General features: G+C 48.9%; 5 protein-coding genes across 5 annotated transcripts; 2 read left to right on the plus strand and 3 right to left on the minus strand.

Moving 5' to 3' along the window:
* Positions 1-147: 147 nt before the first annotated feature.
* Positions 148-1,694, minus strand: BDV37DRAFT_247447 (putative acyl-CoA:6-aminopenicillanic-acid-acyltransferase). Its single transcript, XM_032081870.1, has 3 exons — positions 1,522-1,694; positions 1,061-1,465; positions 148-1,004 (listed from the first exon to the last, which is right to left on the minus strand). Exons 1-3 carry the CDS (start codon positions 1,648-1,650, stop codon positions 369-371), a joined length of 1,170 nt encoding a protein of 389 aa, XP_031941794.1. The 5' UTR covers positions 1,651-1,694; the 3' UTR covers positions 148-368.
* Positions 1,695-1,810: 116 nt separating this feature from the next.
* Positions 1,811-2,632, plus strand: BDV37DRAFT_247448 (uncharacterized protein). Its single transcript, XM_032081871.1, has one exon. It carries the CDS (start codon positions 2,228-2,230, stop codon positions 2,612-2,614), a length of 387 nt encoding a protein of 128 aa, XP_031941795.1. The 5' UTR covers positions 1,811-2,227; the 3' UTR covers positions 2,615-2,632.
* Positions 2,633-3,330: 698 nt separating this feature from the next.
* Positions 3,331-3,551, minus strand: BDV37DRAFT_247449 (uncharacterized protein; the record flags this gene model as incomplete). The annotated part of the gene is made up of 1 exon (XM_032081872.1): positions 3,331-3,551. The coding sequence occupies exon 1, from the start codon at positions 3,532-3,534 to the stop codon at positions 3,334-3,336; it is 201 nt and encodes a 66-aa protein (XP_031941796.1). The 5' UTR covers positions 3,535-3,551.
* Positions 3,552-7,940: 4,389 nt separating this feature from the next.
* BDV37DRAFT_247450 (allantoicase) lies at positions 7,941-9,225 on the plus strand. The gene has a single exon (XM_032081873.1). It carries the CDS (start codon positions 8,039-8,041, stop codon positions 9,170-9,172), a length of 1,134 nt encoding a protein of 377 aa, XP_031941797.1. The 5' UTR covers positions 7,941-8,038; the 3' UTR covers positions 9,173-9,225.
* A 2,170-nt stretch (positions 9,226-11,395) lies between these two features.
* Positions 11,396-19,075, minus strand: BDV37DRAFT_293941 (putative sensor histidine kinase/response regulator; the record flags this gene model as incomplete). Its single annotated transcript, XM_032089531.1, has 6 exons — positions 15,832-19,075; positions 14,587-15,774; positions 13,999-14,476; positions 13,881-13,947; positions 13,486-13,815; positions 11,396-13,413 (listed from the first exon to the last, which is right to left on the minus strand). The coding sequence occupies exons 1-6, from the start codon at positions 18,747-18,749 to the stop codon at positions 11,396-11,398; spliced, it is 6,999 nt and encodes a 2,332-aa protein (XP_031941798.1). The 5' UTR covers positions 18,750-19,075.
* Between the last annotated feature and the right edge of the window lie 1,235 nt (positions 19,076-20,310).

The following is a 20,310-nucleotide window of genomic DNA, read 5'->3' on the forward strand; positions in this document are numbered from 1 at the left end:
CGGTAATGGGATGTATATGGCCCGTGTTGCCGTACAATATGCGATGTATAACTGTAAGAACTGCGGGAAAGGCAGCAGGAGCGAACGAAACGCTCGAACAAAACTTCTGTAGAACATGAGGATCTATATTGGAAACCTACCCTATCGGCTTTATATACATGTGCAGACAATGACCTTGTCCCAGCGGGTCGACCTCAAGTATTTCACTTTGTCTGAGATAGACAAAGAATGTCATTAGAGTGTGGCAGATACTTGGTCGTCTATCCGCTAAGATGCGTGAGGTTCTTTGCAGCAATCGTGCAATCCTTGTTGCCATGCTGTATGCTGAAAGACCAACAGGCATATAGCGAGGGCTCACGACAGCATCTTCACATCCAAGGCATCTTTATTACGGGACTTTCCTTGCCAGATCCCGGCTGACCAACAACAACTTCCGCCCCAAGGTCCTGCTTGTCCAGATTCATCACAATGTTAAACAACGTAGAAGTGCGCCTTGTGTGATGAGTACTCGGGTCCTCCTGAGAACATATGGACTGTGGCGCATTGCAGGTATCGGAGAAAACCTGCTCCCGGAGTAAGCTGGGTGTGATCGAGTCGCCCTGAATGCCATTGTTGACCAACTCGCGGACGAGCTGTTGAGCTCGCTCTAAGCGAGCCGGTGAGCCCTTGATCCAGGAGGGCTCCGTCACATTCTTGTTCTCGATAAAATGATTGGTATGCGTGATCACGCCATACTCATCCTCCTTTATGTGTACGTCTCCCAAGGGCGAGAGCTCCAAACCAAGGGATGTCGTGCTGTCGGCGATGAGGATATGTTGGCTCGAAGCTACACCCCCCAGAGATGAGAGAGTCTGTATTGCGCTCTCAACAGATGTGCTTTCTAAACATAAGCGGAGAGCAACATGAATCGGGACCTTGGAGCTAATGCAAGGTCGAGCTTTTATAGCGTTAAGGCCAACTCCGACGCCAGCACTATTGAATCCAATCTTTCCTATGATACCTGCCTTTTTGACGTCAGACAGACGAACTGATCGTGCTTCCAGATGCCGGAGCAGCTTACCTCGGCGACCATACAGATCCTCGGCTTTCCCGATATTTCAATGTCCATCAACGCTAGATTCTTCTGAATGCTGCTGGTCCAATCCCAGTTCTGTGCCAAAATTCGCGCGTTGTCGTTCTTTTTCCACGAAAGACTCGTGCATCCATCTGAAAAGTTCCCAAGCGATATTTCACTCCGACAGTTCAATGCTACGATATCCAGGATGCCTACTCCTGCCCCTTCCGCTATGCCCTGTAGCTCGGCGTATAAACTAGGCGTTTTGCGCTCCAGGGAGGCTCGGAATTCCTCCGCAAGCTGGAGGACCGTAGGCCAGTCCATTTTGCTGGTGTACTCGAACATCTCTTCGTAGATGGCTATTTGAGACTTAATTTGCTGCTGCAGACGGTAGCCATGCTGGAGACCAATCTGCTCGACTGTTATATAACCATCACTCGTGGTAAAGTCATGTTAGATGCGCATACCTCTTTGGGGGTGCCCCGGAGGACTAACTTAGGGAGCTCAGGAGCTTCGGTATGCATGATGAGGGTGTCTAGGTCTATTGACAATCTAAAATTTTTCTTGGGGCGAGATGTATAGTGTTTTCCTGCCATGAGGAGAACCCGAGGATATCCATTACTTTATAGCGGGACACCCCCTCATTCCCGGCAACCTTGTTCCGAGCCACGATTGATAATTAGTTCCTTCGTGAGGGGTGAATCAGAGTAGCCTTTGCGCTACTACGATAGAAGATTGGGATCCTACCGTTGGCATCCTCAGGCTAGCATCTCTAAGTAGGTATACTATGTGGTCCTCTCTATTGAGTTAGTCGTCACGTTGCCGGCCTATCCCTCAGATATCACAGAACCGGCAATCTTCCTCCACTTCAATATCAACAGGAACCTTCCGTCTTCGATTCAATATTCTTTGTTCTAAAAAAGGATACCATAGTGCTTAGACAGCCATACCATCACTAAACCACCACACTAACCTGAACAGTCCACACAATACCGTGCCGCGAGCCTAGTAATCATATAGCCTCTATCCTCACAACCAGCACCACCTACCAGATCCCCAAAGCCCACAATATGCGATCACCACGCTACCCCCCAAATACCATGGCTTCCACACACTACCTTGACGTACCCCACATCCAATCCCAACCTTCAGACCCCGGCTAAATTCCCCGAAATGGCTAAAGCCCAACACGAGATCTCCCAGATAATCTCCTCCCTCATGATTATCCTCTGGAAACACACCGATAACCTGGGCATCCCCCACCGACCCCTCGGTCACGACTGGACAGAACTGCAAAACCACGTATCTCGACTCCTCACCCTGAGAGGAATGACTCAAGCAGGCGCCAGCATCCCAGAGGATCCATGGAACTTCATTCTGAGCGAGTTTGGTCCGACTACGGCGCTGGTATTGTCTGCCTCGTGTTTGGGCCCCGGGGGATCAATGTTCGCCGCCGTCGATTTTGCTGCAGCCTTCGCGGTGTGCGCCGTCTGGATGTCATGTTCGGCTTCAGGACCCGCCTGCGGATTGTGTGAGGTGGGGAGGGGGGAAGGAGGGTGATTGCGAGGTCGGTTACTTAGGGAACGTGTTTTCTGTGTAGGGGATTGGGATGTCTGTGTCTTATGTGGAATAGAAGTTGGATTGGGATTGTGACTTATCTTTTGTGAGAGTATCTTGGGTGTATATAAATGCATGGTTGGCGTGGTTTGAACGGGAGTTGTAAAAGCATACAGCATTCAGGTTTCAGTCAATGAGTTTAGCTGGAAGAGCAACAAGATCTACGAGATCAAGGTGTACCGGACTGCACAGTAGGCGGGGTGATCTGTAATCTGGGCAGATGGTGCTATGGTAGACCCTCTCACGGTGCCAAAAGCCACGACAGGGTGCTGTGCTATTGTAAAAGAGTGTGGCAAGATGGGAAAGCTGTTGAGCACCCCCATCGCTGACACACTGTAGCTTGAACGGCTGTGTAGCGATTCGCTGCATGCGGCACTCTGACGCTCTCAACCCCATCAGTGTGTTACGTCCATGACGACGTCTGCAGACGCATTTCGTCTCGAAAGACATCGACGTGGTAGCAACCCCATCCACATTCTGAAACCTACGTAGATGTGGGGGGGAAGGATTACGAGAGAATCTTAATCCAGGGATCGCTGATAGGTAAATAGACAAGACAACTGCATGGTAATTACTCCTAGAAATCTAAGCAAGACGCCAATGAATGCTATCACACAATGACTCCGTGATGACGCTTTTCGCTCCCAGCGTAGCCTCTCTGGTCAACCGGCTCTTTGGGTCGCTAATCCTTCCAATGTCTTGAATCGCCATGCGTACTGGGCTAGTTGTTGCTTCTCCGCGGGCTCTAAACTCTTGCCTTTATCTGCCATTTCTTTCTCCACCCCTTTCAACATCTCCCACCGTTTGAGGAGCCGGCCTTGGTGTTCTGCAATGGAGACCAGATTGGTGTCTCTCGATGCCATGCGTTCCTCGATGGTGGAGTGGTAAGCAAGCTTGGCGCGAAAGAGGGCCATGTCGGATTCGTCGTACGTAACGCCGTCGCCTTCGGGTAATGGGGTTTGATGAGTTGATCTCGGTGGCATAATGAATGGTTTTTAGGCTTTTGAGACTTTTTGCGGCGCTTCTGATGGCTAGTCTAAAGCGAATGGAAGCTTGGGTGTGGGGGTAGAGGCGACGCTGGTGGAGGGATTGAAGGATACGAGGCTGGCTGAGAAGATGGGAAGCTCTGTAGACGAGAGACAAATTGTCTGGATATCACCCTCACTGACGTACGGGGGAAGAAGGAAAGGGAAAAGAAAAGAAGAATCTCAGCGTGACAATTGCAAGGCCACTTCAGCTCAGTCTCCTTTTAAAGCTCAGATGCAAAGGGTCCACCGTCCTGTCTTGCATCATCCCCCGTAGAGGAGCTTTATAGCCCCCGCGGCCCACTGGTGACATCCAGTATGGTGATACCGGGACTGCCACCGGATACATCCCACGGTCCACGAGACGGTCCAATGAGAACCAGAAGAGACGGACGAGGGAAAAGCCATGCTTCCTCACCGAAAGTGCTGTTGTGTCGGGCGCCGTTTGTGCCAATGTCTTGTGATTCTTTATCTGTTGATGACGAAGAGAGACTTGTAAGTTGCCTCTTCGGGCCAGATTGTGCCACCCTCTGGAAAATACCGGCGCAACCGGCGTCTATCTGTGGAAATCTGGTCGGTGGGCACGGTATCTCTTGAAGGCACCGGCTTCGGAATGACGACTATCATGCTCAGACGCTGTCACCGCGATGTTTCTCGCATATGTAGGGGTTACAAACCTACATGCATCAGACTGTGAACGGGCCGACCAAACATGGCGGAGGCCATGCGATTCGTCGGTTACACATGGGCCAGAAGATATGAAGAGAGACCGAGAGAAGATTACTTCGAGGAAGCAAGCTACATGTATCGTGGAATGCCAATGAGATACCTGTACGAGTCCACACATCCTTTGGGATCCCGGGTGCAGCTCAGTTCTCGGGCTCCATATTTTGAGGCAAACGAATGCACGGATGAATACCCAGGAAAACTTTTGTTTTGGTTTTCTTTTTTCTTTTTTAACTTTGCAAACGGGCGATTCGACGGGGTTTGACTTTGCTATTTATGAAATACATCCTTTTAAATCCCCTATTCGCGGTCATCTTCGACCAACATGTATCTAGCCGCTCAATGCGTTGTCGTGTCACCCTGAGCTGCTGGCCGCTGAAAATAGACAGGCATCGCGTCTGGAGGTCTTTCAGTTAATCAATACTTTAGTATATGAGACATACAGAGCTTGGCAGTTCAGCCGATCCAATCCGTTCGTCGCCAACGCGTTGGTTCCAAAGCATTCCATGATCAGTATGGTCGGCGCCGAAGTCGATCACTTCCGACGAAAAGGGACCGTCAGAACCCTGTCCCACGGTCCATGGCACCCTTCATCGTTCCACGAGTCCCTTCTGGACTGAGGAAAATATGGTCATCTAGGTATTTGCCCCCAGAGATAAGGAATTGCGGTTCATGCCTCCATCCGACGGTGATCATGTGCCCTAGCTTGAGTAAATGGGTCCTTGCGTATGCGGTGCCATCAGGTGTGGATTCTTGGATATATCTCGGTGGAGACATTATTTTGTGTTCCGGTTGTGTTGCCAATCTAGTAAGACAGCGTCAGGAAGAAGGTTGTAATCTATTTAGAGCCTGGCATAGCATGGCACAGCAGCTATCCCAGGTTGCCACATCAAAACAGGGGTGTAGGAACAGTAACACTCTACAAGTGCCTTTGCACGTCAGTATGACTGCCAAGTAAGGTTGGTTTTCAAGCTTTTTCTTGGCTTTGCATCCAACTCCCGTTGTGTCTATATCTGCGCTTATCTCGGTAGCCTACTTCCCTTCTTCCTGGGTCTTTATCTGGCTCAAGTTTTCGGTCCAATCCTTTTGTAGTTCGAGTCCTTTCCATGTTACATGCGACGATGGCGGCTATCGCGATACTTCTCGCGTGCTTCCTTCTTCATTGACTGGCTGTCGAAATGACCACAGGTTTGCCCTTTATGCTCGATGATGCTGTGGAGGACTATTCAATAATAAACCTTCCGGGCTGGCACAACTGTAACGATACTACATGCTTCAACTGCGAAATATATACTGGATGAAGGCGAGTACAGTCATTATTTCCAGGAAACGGTTGAAGCCAGGGAGGCTCCAGGAATCGAATAATCAAGCTTGTCAGAGACACGTAATGCTCCATGGGTAGAATTATCAGTGAGTGTAGCGGTCAGTATAGTGTCACGAGACATTCTATAGCGGATTGTCAGCTAATGAGCAACTCAGTGAGTGTTTAGCCTTCGATCTGCCACCGTTCATCGCGCACGTAACAGTATACATCAGCAATCAAGCAGCAAACGGTGACACAAATGCTTCCAGTGCAGAGAGTGATGACCCTGACTTGCGATCTCAAAATTGTCCCAAAAAAATTACGAAGTCATAGCCGCGATTAACTGTCGGTATGTTGTATGACCTTAGAATTGCCGAGTGGTGGTGGACCCTACGTACGAGACATGAATGTCAATCTGCGTTGCATCGTGAGAGATACCTGCTACGAGCAGGTACCTTCCCTGATATTAACACTGGATGCTATAGTGTCAAGGGTGTATACAAAGGCCATATCAATAATGTCCGATAGGGCCAGAGGTGATTCTCGTTACGATGCTGAAGCCACGCCTTGCCAGGATGAACTGTCTGATGGCCCTTACCCTTCCGATAGCAGCCTTTGCTCCTGATGGCAGGCACCACGCCAAGGCTTGGTATATACAAGTAACCCCTTTGGACGGTTCAAAAGACAGCGCGTGCTATGGCGTAGTCAGCAATGTGGAGTTCTATACGGCTTGGGGATGAAGTGGGCTTCTCTTTCACGTTAGACGTAGCACTGGCAGTGAGATATCCAGCCGAGATTGCAAGAGCCAGCATCACTCGGGGTTACACGGTCTTATAATACTGGCAGACGACCGCCACGGCCCGAGTTGCTTGTACAACCAACAGTGTCTTGTTCCTTCCGGTACCGTTCAATCATCGCTCACAGCTAACATATCAGCACACATTACATAGGACCAGCGGCGTCAGTTGTGTCAACCGATTGTCTCCATTGGACGATCGGTGGTCGGACATAGGTGCAAAGGAGATGAGCCGTGTGCCAACCCCACCACGTCTTCGGCTTTTCGAGAGGTTCCCCTGATATCCACCCATTGTACGCACAGTAAGGGGATGAATAGGAAAGCAAATACGTCCACTATCATTGTGTGGTTGTTGAAGTGGTTCAGATGACCCACATTGTGGTACATGAACATTGCATCATCATCTGATCAAGGGCAGCAAGTCCCTTCTTTCAGAGGTATCTTTAGTTGCCTGTTGGACCTATTAGTCGTTCGGTGAATATTCCTGGCTTGGTTCTGCCACATTTCTCTGCATACAAGTCTTGAGAACTTTAGTCATCCTTGATGCTTTGTCTTCATCGATCGTCCCACGCATGCAGAAGAAGTATGTGTACGTGATATTCGCATGTGAAGTTTCGAATACTAGGTAACAGTTTCCGGGCAGTCTACTTTCAAGGGCAACGATCGTCTCCGATGGAACCTGTGTTTAGTTACGTATCTCCATTGTTGGATCTTACCTATCCCTTCTCCTGGTGTCCCATAGAATTCATCTGTACAGAAGGATATCAGCATCTGTAATGTGTGATGGCAATCTAACACCTTGTCGCCGACATCCTGGGCCCAAGAATGATTATTTCCGGATGCGATGGTGGTCAGGAAAGACCAGTTTCGAGGGCCAGTCTTTCGGCCTTCAGTCTGCCCACAATGTAGAGATGAGCTTCTCCCAGTAATTTGAGTTCGTTTTCCACTGGATGAAAGAGGGGGATGTGTTGGATGATTAGACAAGAAACACCTGTATCATCAGGAAACAGTGTTACCAAAGGAAATCGTGGGAAGTATACCAAGTCTGTTGGAAATAGTGGAGACTCGACACGCGACAAGAAGATGAAATATCTGAGTCGACTGAGCTATCTGGAGGCCATGAATCAAAAAGGAACCATGACAGTAAACAGGGAGGTGGAGAGGTAGCCAACACGGTAACACTCTAGTCAAATGACGAGTCCAATGATCTGTTCATGATAGTAGTTAAAGGAAATCCACAAGATGAGGGTGTATAGGTGTACATGGATGCTTGATGAAGCGATAAGATCGAGTAATTGAGCCAAAAGCGTCAATCAATCACGGGGTCTTATCGTCCAAGTCTCTCCCAACTGCTCTTTATTTAGCCCGCCATCGTCGCCCCAGATGGGAGTCTGCCTTGCTCCTCTGCAGACTGCCTGCGTCTGCTCTACTCTTCAATCTCGATTCGATCCCAAATCTACCCCCCGGGTCAACTCAGAGTTCTTTTATCTTTTGCAACTATATCAGCCAACCCTACCATGGCCGATAAGATCACTTTCGTCCCCTCTGAGAAGATCGACAAGGTGTTCGAGCACACTACCAATTTGGCCTCCTCTGGCCTTAACAGCAAGGTCCTTTCTTGTTCCAATGAATGGTTTTCCAAGGCGTCGAACCTCCTCACCCCCACAAACCCCATCAACCGTCCCGGTGTTTTCATCCATACGGGCGCCTGGTATGATGGCTGGGAAACCCGCCGCCACAATCCCGAGCCCTACGACTGGGTCGTGATCAAATTGGGTGTCGCCAGTGCCGCGATTCTAGGTGTCGAGATTGATACAGGTTTTTTCATCGGTAACTACGGCGAGAAAGCTGGGCTGCAGGGAACTTATGCGCCAGAAGGCAGTGAGGTCACAGATGCCGAGATCGCAGACCCTAAATACACCGGTTGGACAACTATTCTTCCGGCTCAGCACCAGGGCCCCAAGGAACGCCGGGGCTACAAGCTCAACGATTACGATCCGATCAACCCAAAGCCCTATACCCATGTGCGCTTGTTGATGTACCCTGACGGCGGCTTTGGCCGACTCCGCGTCTACGGCCATGCTATCCCGGCTGCTCTCCCCCAGTCCGTCGTCAGCGCCGACCGCGCTCAGCAACCGGTCGAGGAACTATCATCTGCCCTGGTTGGTGGCCTATCTCTCGGTGCGTCCGACCAGCATTTCACACCGGCCTCGAACCTGTTGCTCCCGGGACGAGGCAAGGACATGGGAGACGGTTGGGAAACGGCGCGGTCCCGCACCCCTGGCCACGTTGACTGGGCGATCATCAAGTTGGGCTTGCCCGGCTCTGTCAGTATGGTCGTGGTGGATACTAAAGATTTCCGTGGCAATTTCCCTCAGGCTGTGAGAGTCCACGGTCTTGTTGCAGGAAGTGTATCGGAGGGAGAGATTCCTGCGGATGACCACCCCGGCTGGGTCGAACTGCTCAAGGGCGATCAACCCTGTAAGGCGGATACCGAGCATGTGTTTGAGGGTGCCGATCTGGCCTCAGAGGGTGAGGACAGCCGCACTTTCACACATGCCAAACTGACCATGGTGCCCGACGGTGGTGTCAAGCGTTTCCGCATTTTTGGACGGAGAGATATTGCTGTAGATGCAGCTCGCCACTGTTAATGGCCGCAAACCAACTTTTTTCGCGGACTGTTCAGTGACCCATCAGGGCCAATATCGGACAGCGGTTTGTACCATTATTTGATTTGCTTTATCGTACATATTCCTAATATCTGAAAGTGAGAATGTAATGACTATGATTAGAAATCTAATACTATGGAGTGTACAGCTTTTACTCAAGGCAAACATGGCAAAATACTCAACGAATCCATTCACTCGCCCCCTAAATCACCAGAGTTTTCTCTTCTTCCACTCATCAAATGAATGAAGATCGGAAGAAAACGGCTTCCGCTACTACTCAACTATGGGTTTGATATCGTTGCTAGGCGTCTACATTCATTGATAAAGGACGGGAGACCAATAATGTCGCCGAGAGGACGGGAGATAGGAAAGCATGATCCATGGATGCGCCACGGATCAGTGTGGTTTGATTATCACTGATTAATACGTACCTCCGGAAAAGTACTTTACTTATAATTGACATCAGTGAACAGCTTCTTTGGCTGTACACATGTTATACAGAGCTGTTTGCGTATGAACTCCAAAGAATAGCATGATATACAAGGGAAAAGCCAGATCCTATTTGGAGTCCAACATACTTCCAGCCTTTGCCCTCTCCCTCTCTCAGCCACGAGATATTCTCTCTACATAGCTGTCTTGAGCGTTCTGCGCTGCTCAACGCATTGTCAGATTGATAGACTTTAAGCAATTAGCTACTACATCACTAAAAACAGACTATCCCTGGTGCATAGTAACAATACCTAGGTTGCTTTTTTATCGTAGACTTCTGCCTCCTCATTCGGGTTTCTGTCTTGCTGCAACATGCTGTTTAGGGCTGACTATCGGTCCGTTGACTCTCCGGCGTATCAGAGGTCACATCCATGATTATCCACTTGTCTGTAGAAATATGCCTCATTGGTCTTGTATTCTTTGATATCATTAATTCAAAGATTGAAATGTTGCACTGGGCATATTGGAACCAAAACTCCCCAAGAGAGCCAGACGTTGAGTCTGACTAGCTGAATGTGGCAGACCATTGCGCACAGACTGCTGGGGATACTCTATCAGTTCAATAGAATCTTGGTTGATTGGGGAGGGTAGAGACTCATGAAAAGGCCATAAACGAACCCACTTTTCTCTTAGGCGGTCTCGATGTGAGTGTATGTACAAGAGTAGAATGACTTTGAAGAAGGGGGTTCTGGGTTGTATCTATATTAACCGTGAGAGGACGAAGGGTAATAGTGACTGACTGCTCTAGGTTGAGTATTCATCACAAGGCGTCAAAAGACTCACCGCAAACAAGGTAACATTCTATTTTAGAAAATAATTCCTGATCATTGAATCTCAACGTTACAGCTGTAATTCCAGAGCTATTGCATCCTACACTAGATAGATTCCGCCATATTCATTTATCCCACCCTATCCGTCTATTCTCCTTTGGTTTTGACTGTCCCTTCACGCCATCACAAGCGTACGGGTTAAAATACTAGAGTGAATCTTGTGTGGCCGAAAGATTAGGCTATTCATCAAGTAGGTATGAAAGAAAGTGAAGTGGTATTATTGAGTTGAACGAGGGGAGGAGGGGGGGGTTTCAGAGCCAAGAGCAGCAATACGAGAGCCTAACTAAAAGCTACATATCCATGGTAGGAACAATCAGGGTTCAGTCTTCAATGCCACAGTAATATAATCTGTAAAGCTCTAGTACTGGCAATCTACCCCATTTCCAAGGCAAGCTAATCATGGTTGGATCCAATATCCAGTGTTGTAGCCCTCGAGACATCGTTATATTGCATCGCGATATTTAGAATCTTGGGTACTGTTCCTATTAGAGGGGTGTTGTTATGGATGACCACACTGCAGGTGCTGTTGGATTGGAGGGGGAGGTGGAAGGGTTAGAGTTTATATTTGTCTTCCTACTCGATTGGTTGATGGGTTTAAGACAGGGTGACTATATATATAAACTTATATTACACCTGGAGCAGTCGTTTGGTGAATCATGGTAAATTGAGGAAAACGTTCTAGTGCTGGATATAAAAAATCGATCGTTATAGGGGTATGCTATGTTGCTGTATAAAGTGTAAAAGAGCCTAGGTAAATAAACTCCGCTGATGAGAATGACTATGTGCATGAACTGCGGGTCTATATCCGCCAAGCGTCGGATGAGGCCAAATCCTCGGAAGAAAATTCCTGGGGTATCTCTAAAGACGGACGAACAAAAGGAAGCCCCTAGTTCGTCTCAGATGAATTTTGCTGTACTTGCTTGTCTGATCCCGGAGTGAGCTGGGCTCCCTGACTGTCAGAACCAGGCGACGGCGATGAACTATTGGGTGTCCCAGTATCGTGGCTGACGCTCCCTCTCTCCCGCATTGCCAGACGTGTTTTTGTGAAGGTTGGCACTGGTGCGAGGTATTGGTCCAGCATTTCGCTTAGAATTGTCGACCGGACTGGCTTGGGAAGATAATTGTTCATTCCAGCATCGAGGCACTTCTCACGGTCGCCCTCAATAGCACTGGCTGTCATCGCGATAACGAGCGCTTCATTAACATTGGGATCAGGATCTCGTCGGATTTCACGGGTTGCATTGTACCCGTCCAATGTGGGCATCTGTACATCCATCAAAACCACGTGGAAAGGATTCCCCTCCTGTGAGCGTGCACGTAGAGCCTCGACCGCTTGTTGCCCATCACTGTACGCTTCACACTGCAAATTAAGGCCAGTGACGAATTTCACGGCGATCTTCTGGTTGATCGGGTTATCCTCCGCAATACAGACCCGGATCTGATCGCGTGGAATCATAGTAAGGTCACGAGCCGTAGGTGAAGGAGTCGTCTTATCACCTGGATCCCCTTTAATTAGCCTTGATGTTTTCGCAGAAGTGTCTTTGACCTTATTGAAGGATAAGTGGAAAGTCACTGTGGTGCCAACTCCAGGAGTTGAATCGAGCCAAATCGCGCCGCCCAAGACGTCTTCAATGATGGCTTTGCAGATGCTTAGACCCAGCCCACTGCCACCGTATGATCTAGCAGTGGAACTATCCGCTTGCGAAAATGGCCTGAATAGTCGTGATTTTTGCTCCTCAGGAATGCCGATTCCAGTATCAGATACCGAACATTCAAGGCGAATACGGCCCTTGCCTTCCCGAGTGACTCTCGCCCTGACAGTCACCGATCCCTTCGGCGTAAACTTGTAGCTATTGCTAAGGAGGTTCATGAAAATTTGGTGCAAACGGACAGGGTCACCAAGCACTACCAGATCTGGAGGAACCTTCTCCAGGTCCTCGATAGTGTCCAAACCTCGGTCACGGTGAGTATAGCGGAGCGCACGAACAACCTCCGAAATTGTCTCCTTAATGTTCAGAGGCACCGTAGAGATCTTCATCTTCCCAGCTTCCAGCTTGGAGAAATCCAGGATGTCGTTGATGAGGGTGAGCAGGGTGTCTGCACACACACGAATGGATTCGACATATTCGTCCTGCTCCTTGTCCAGTTTAGTAGCCTTCAACAGCTCGGAAAGGCCAATAACCCCATTCATTGGCGTACGTAGGTCATGGGAAATATTGGCCAAGAAAATAGATTTGGCCTTCGCTGCATCTTCTTTCAACTTGACGTTATGCTTGGCTTCGGCTTCGGCTACCTTCGCCTTTTGCTCCGCCTCACGAGCCTGCGCGAGTGCGCGCTTTTGCGCTTCCACCATAGATGCGTTGGTGGCGCTAACTTTGCGGACTTCACGGAAGAGCAAGGCATTGGACAACGAAATGCCGATCTGATTACAGAGCAGGTGAAGGACGACAAGGTTTCGCTGAGTGAAGGAGTTTGGTTTTCCTTCGATATGGATAACCCCAAGAAGATGCTCCGCTTGCATTATTGGCAGTGCAATCACAGACTTGCCAAGCGGATACCTACCCTGATAAGCATCCGAAACGTTGGAGAATCGGTCATCCTCGAGAACATTGTGGACGAGGACTTCTTCCCGAGTGCGCATGACATAGTGCGAAATCTGTTGAGCCATTTTGTCTTCAACCACTGAAAAAGGAAGGCCGTCCACGTAAGATCTCTGTCCATTCTCGAGGTCTCCAGCTGCGGCAACGGTGAAGTTCTCATCGAAATTAGTTGCGATAACCGCAAAATCTGATCCATTACAGGACTCCAGAACAATCTCAATCATCTTCGTCAGGAGCTTGTCTATCTGAAGCTCAGACGACATCACTTGGCTAGACTCGAGGATACTCGACAAATCGATAATGTCTACTTAGGCGTTAGAGAAAACAAAACCCTCCTGCGCTTGAAAAAGAAGCTGGGGATGATCTAGAGACTTACCAAGCCCAACACCAGATATATCAAGCGAGCGTTCGCCCGTAGTCACGCCGTTCTGCTCGATCCATCGGTGCTGTCGGTCATCTTCCTCCATATGTTGAGATACGCCAATGTCCTCTGGTTCACTACTGCGATTGATTCCTAAGAGCGAATCGACAGTTTGGCAGCCAACATCAACACTTCTTGTAGATGTGGCTGTTTTCAGAAGCCATTCATGCTTCTCTGTCAGTTGTGCAGCCTTACCAACTGCACTGATCGCCGCCCATGCAGCGATGGCATCCTGCATAACGGAGCGTGCTGCCCGTTTAGCACCACGTCGTATCAAGAAATCGCCTAGGACCAGAGTCAGTGTCATGGAAGGGGTCTAGAAGAGAGACCGAAATGTGTTCCACACATACCATGCAATTCAAGAGCAAGAGCCTCTTCCAAGGGCCATCCATGGATTTGGCAGTGATCAATCGCGGCCTTGATAGAGATTAGGCATTTACCCTACACAAAACTGCTGGTTCAACTTACCTCGAATGCTCGAATCGCTGAGCTGTGATCATTCCGGACCTCGAATACCAATGCCTCCAATATCAATGACCACATTCCGTAGTTTGCATCACAAGCGCTCCGGGCGAAGTCAACCTCGGCTTTGTACCTTAGGACTGTCTTCATGTTTCCATCGAGATACCCGCCGGCAGGATAATCATTGTGCAGCGTGAGAAGAGAAAGAGCCAGGTAGAAATATACAACATACGAAACACGAGCAGACCATAGCCTGGGCATAGTATCCATCATCTGCACGCCCAATTCTATAGCCTTTGAGTGGTGTCCGTAAACAAACAGAGGGATCATGGCCAGACCCCAATATATATCACGAGGACGGTCAGCGTTACTAGCATTGTTTTCCAAAAAGGCAATGTACTCGCTAGTATTGTGGTGTTCGTCGGCCATAATAGTGTCGGGATCCCGATACCCGGTCTTCCCTTGCAGTGCACGTGCTACTTGCCTAATGGTAAATACGTTAGCCCAGGTCCATTGCTCTTGTTGTAATCGCTCTGTTTAGAATGGAAAATAAAGGTGTCGAACGAGTCATTCAACATTAGATAGGAGGCTTACCGAACTGCAAGGAGACTCGCACCACCGCGGGTATCGTTCACCCATTCTGGAATATCCTCTGGGCTCTCATTGCAAAAGCTTTCCAGGTGAGTCAGGTCATGGCCAAGGAAAAGTCTCGTCATCGCCATTGATGACAGACTAATTAAAGTTATGTAAGGGTCCCCCATAGAAAAGGAAACCTCCACAGAAGTCTCAAGAGCGGGAAGCGTTGATGCCAGAGGGACTCGCAAGTGACTAACATAAAGATTATGGACAATCGAACCACGGCTCTGGGTCCAAGGCTCAGGACAGCGCTCTAGAAGAGTAAGTGCATGGTCACTCAGCTTTACCGCAAGATCCAAATCTCGAAAACGACTGAAAGAGATCATAGCGAGGTGAGAACAGCCGATTGAGATCTGCACAAAGCCACCCTTGAAGATGTGGAGGTTCATCATCTCAATCGCCATTCGATAAAATGTCAAGGGATCATCCCAATATGTCACAGCCATTGCCTCGGCCATAACGACCCCGATAGTGATCATATTGATGTCCTTGCTCACAGGCTTACGGACAACAGCCTCCAAATCCCCTTTTTCTAAGTACCTTCTAAGGTTTCTATAAGCGGCATCACATTCCTCAAAGGTTGTGAACTCCCGGAGATGAACACCAAGCTCGTCCAAGCATGTGAGTAGCGAGTCCATCGAACGAAGATGATTTCCCATTTGGGCATATATCTTAGCCTTCACAATCCAAGCTCTTGACTTGCACACCGCACTTTTTCCATGGACAAAGACTTTGTCCAGTAAGTCAAGCGCTTCTGAATTATGACCCTGGGACCACGCCATCTCAGCTGTTGCAATGTGAAGTCGCAGAGTCTCGTCATAGTAGACATCCGTATTGTTGTCATCCCATGGGTTTTCTTGGAGAAGGGCAATACAATGGCGGAAATACCAAAGTGCAGTTGGTCGTGCGCCAGATTGTGCAGCTGTTTGTGCAGCATCCCAGAGTATTTTCCGGTAATCAAGTCTCTGGACAACTCTGTTCTTGATTATCCGAGACGCAAGAGCCACATGCCGAGCCATTGCATAGCGACTACGACCATCATGATAGTACTTCATGATGGCTTGTGATATGATAAAATGCATCTTCTCGACATTGCGACCCTCCGTCAGTGACGCAGCAGCCTGAGCTATTCTATCATTGGCGAATCTGGAGGCCCCTTAGTTAGTGCAATGCGAGTGGCAGCAGAAGATAACAGCGACATACCTGAATTCATCGTCAGTTTTTCCTGGGACAAGAAGATTCGCTTGGACAAGATACTGCAGTCCAACGACAATATCGGCCTCAGACTGCCTAATGAGATTTGCGTTCTGTGGGCAAGTGAGATCCACTGCCTCGTCGTCATCGCTGGAGTACAAGAACTCGCTTGTGAGGAGCTTCTGAACTAAAGAGAACGCAAATGGGCTTCCCAGTAGTGTGCTCCAAACCATAATGGATCGAGCCGCCGGCGGGGTCTCCTGCAGGCGTCTTGCAATAAAGCCGAGCCCAAGCCCTTCACCGTATCTTGGGGCCACGAATTCGGTGAAGATACGGTCAAGGTCGAATTCCCATACTGAATTTTTCCATGAATACCATATACAGTTCTTGCTATAACAAGTCTCCAGCATCAGTCGTACGTAGAACGGATTCCCTACACTCTTTTCCTGGATGACAGCTGCAAGAGGGGTGAGCATAGGGTTGGGCTCTTGGTGCATTGTAGCTGCTACAATCTGCATGACTTCATCTTCCCCAAGTGGATTGAGCGCAATTCTTGTTACGCTAGGATTCTCTGCCTCGAAGAGCGACTTGATGGCATCCGACTCCAGTTCGGCCTTACGGCTGGTGAGTACGAGCACGCAGGGTATTTTTGCTTTCACAATGTTCATGATCAAGTCGAGGGTCTCATCATCGGCATAGTGTAGATCATCCACGCATACGCAAATCAACTTGAACTGAGACAACGTTTTTAGTATCTCCAGGAATGTTTCCATCAAGCGCATATTCTTCAAAGCCGCATTTGATAAGAAAAAGTCGACCGAGGTCTGCCCCTGGTCAAACCGAGGAAGTACAGGACGCTTTGAAGGCTCTCCCTTGGTCGAGACTTCTTTATTAAAGATGTGCTGGGCAGCGGAGAGCTTGGGCGATATTTCCTTCTCACTTCCTCCAGATGACATCAATTGCTCAGGAAGTTCCAGAACTCGATGTAACGTGGGCCACATCGGCCGCAATGCTGTGCGGACACTTTCGTGATAGTCCGTTGTGACATCACGCTCGGAAAATATTTGGCGTAGAAGGCTAGCTAGAATCTTGGCAAAGGGCTCGAAAGGAACCCTTCGCGCCCGATCCAAGCGGGCAGTGCCGATATAACCAAACCTTCGAATTGCTGGTTGAACACGGTTGAGGAGATCGGTTTTACCAATGCCAGCAGCACCACTTATGGTAATGACCTCGCACTTACCACTCCGACGGAACTTGTGGGCAGTCTTAGACCGATTTACACCAAGAGAGTCGGAATGGCTCTGCGTGCTTGCTCCCGCTGAGAGATGCCCATCTCTTTCTGTATTGTCCCAGGAGGCACGAGATTCGACCGGGCTCTTTGCCTTACTTGAGACATAGCCTGGCTTTGGTGTCGAGAGTGATGACTCGGTACTATGGATGGACTCGTGCGTGGAGACACGACCGAGGTTGGAAGGACCACCGTTAGAGCTAGGCTTAGGAGGGATGTGAAAGGAGCCCGAGTCGCTCGATCCAGACGCAATCTCAAAGCTGTCAACGCGGCCGTCCGAGATAGATGAAGTGGAGCCTATTCCGCTAGTGCTCTGAGTGATAGCTCTAGCGTAAGCGGATTGCTGACGTCGATAAACCTTTTCAACCACCTCTATGAGTTTCCTATACTCTTCCTTCCGCCCGAACATACGAGTTGGCAGAGTAAAGAATGAAGACACGTCGCGCTGAGCAATCTTAAAATCTTTCAAAGCTTCGCTATCACCATCACCAAGTAACTGAGAAATTTGTACCAAATCTCTCTTCACGGAAGAAATGGTATGATAGCGCTCATTGACTGCTTTCTGCGTCATCTTCTCAATCACAGCTGACACTGCGTCTGGGACATCCATTCTCTTTGCCGAAACTGGTGGTAGCTTCTTCCCCAGCACGTTCTGAACAACTTCAACCGGGTCGCTTCCAGTAAACGCTGGCTTCCCAACTAACATTGTCCAGAAAAGGACTCCAAGCGCGTAGATATCCGTTCGGCTATCCGGTTCAGTAGGCATTCTTCCTGTCTGCTCCGGTGCAATAAATTGTAATTTGTTCTTCACGCCGAGCTCTCTAGCAGTCGACGACCAGCCCTCGCTAAGGATGTTATCGAACGATCGGGCACCATTTCCTGTATTGATTAGTTTTACAGAGCCTGATTCTAGACTGAAATGAAAAGCATCCCCGCGAATTTCACCGTGAACCGTTTTGAGCCCGTAATGTAGGAGTTCGAGGCAATCGCATGCGCCGATGCCGAAATCAAGAAACACTTGAAGGGAAACCTGCTCTCCTGGAGTCGGCTCACTACTGTCGCCTTTGGTGCCAATAGCAAACCAGGCAGGTCCGAATGCGACCAACTCCCGTAGCATGTTCGGACCTGGTGATTCGAAGATAGCCACCAGTAGAGGACCCGCATCGCCAGGATCTCGAGGAAGCCGTATGAGATCAATCGGTCGTATTGTGTGGTTGCAATCCGGATCCGACGTTTGTACAATGGACCTTTGCATATGGAACTCACGCTCGAGTCTCACAACGTGGGCCGAAACCCGGGCGATGACTGGGGTCCATATTGGCTCGTGATCGCCACGCGAAAGTGATATCTCACTGCTGGATTCGCTCAGACTACTTCTCCAGTGATGGCGAAAGGGAGGGCGGGACTCGGTTCGTGGGGAGTTGCGCGCGAGGCTGGATGGTCCTGACGACGTCGCGGCGGGTGTAGAGACGTCGGACTCGAGAGAATGGCGGAGACCGTAAACATGCCAATGGCTGTATGTTGAATGAAATGGCTCGATGGACTGATCCCAAGTATATCCAGGCAGCTGCGCCAGCCGTTCGAAAAGCCGGGTTGGAGGGAGTGGTAGGTCCTCACCAAGGATATTACTATCCTCCATCTCAACCGACTACCGATATATCCTAGTTGATTCGGCCCCCCTCAATAAACAGCCATATGTGAATTACCCGTGTGCAGAGTTGTCGCAAGTCTGATCAGGCGGGGCGTTAAATCAGAGTGTGCAGTATCATCAGGAACAAAAACGGTACAATCGCCAAGGACGGAGGAGGGGACAAAGCACCTCACTCCCTCTGGAGATCGGACGAGGCGAAGTATAGCTACGAGGCGGCGGAACGTGCGCGCAATTTGGCGGTATAGAAGTAGAGATAGCGACGATCGAAGACTTGACTTGTCATTGTACAGCTGCCATCATTTCGTGTGGTCGCGAGTGGAGGCACCTGATCCGTGACAAGCCATTTGTTCGGCCTTGGCGCCTCAGGTGTCTTTGGTCCCTGAATAAGCGGTGTCTTAGTCATCTTCCATTGAGCATCACGAGGGAAAGTCGGCGATCAGCCACATGCTATGGGACGTTACAGGGTTTGAGCGATGAACTATAGATTGCCTAAAGTTCTATCGTTGAACTTTGGCTGGTGCGTTTACGGCAGCTGTCAATCCATCCACTCCAATAAAGACACCATGCAGGGCCTTCACCCCCATCCCTTTTCAGGTATCAGAATGTAAACCCACCGTGATATATTTTTATATTTTCTGGGATTCCGTAAGACCGCAGTAAAACTTAACAACGATGCTTGACACCAAGGAGAATATTCACTAATCAGATGAAGAAACCAATCGTATGATGGGCCTCAATTTACTTTATAACAAGACTTCATGGAATAACTGCCGCCAATGTTGGAATTCTATACCTATCTTTCAAAAATCAAAAAGAGCAATACCTATCATATAACCCCGAGTTGTGGATACTACTATCACATCGGACAAACTAACCCTACCGGGGACAATTACGTAGCAAAGATATTTATAGTTGTGGAAACTTAGTTATATCACCCAGTTGACATTGAGCCGTGTGTGGATGAGAGAAGTAAAATTGTATTGTTCCTGCATGAGTTTTTGAAGTGAGTTTGCTAACAATGGACGGACGGGGGCAATCAGTACACAAGTACCAAAATATTAAGCGCTAAAAGAAGGAAAAAAGAAAGAGATAGCTATTCTTGAAGAACACAAAATTCATTCCATGCCACATGAGAACGGTGTGGGAAAGAGATTTAATTAAATAGCAGGGAGATATCGCTACGTGCTTTAATGTATTGTACTCCATATATACCTACTGAGCAGACAGTTGAGCGAGGAGAGGCCGGAGGTACACCCGAAATGTCCAGAGGATCGACAGAACAGCACAGCCGAAGGGATTTCAATAAATCTCGGCCGACTGCCTCGATTAGGAAAGCAAGCTAGAACACTAAATCTGCTTCGAGAAAAACGGTTAAAATGGTTTGAGTATAGACTTTCCTTTCCCAAATAGTATGGTTCGGTCTCCTAGTACTGGATTGTAGTAGCATTATTTAATCTATCTACGAAGGATGGATGAAGTTTAAAAAAAAGAAATCAGGGGCAAGGGAGGCTACGTGGTGCAGCCCAAAAATGAGTGGCTTAGGCAGGAT

This window comes from Aspergillus pseudonomiae (genome assembly GCF_009193645.1).
Source record: "Aspergillus pseudonomiae strain CBS 119388 unplaced genomic scaffold BDV37scaffold_30, whole genome shotgun sequence".
NCBI classification, from domain to species: Eukaryota; Fungi; Ascomycota; class Eurotiomycetes; order Eurotiales; family Aspergillaceae; genus Aspergillus; species Aspergillus pseudonomiae.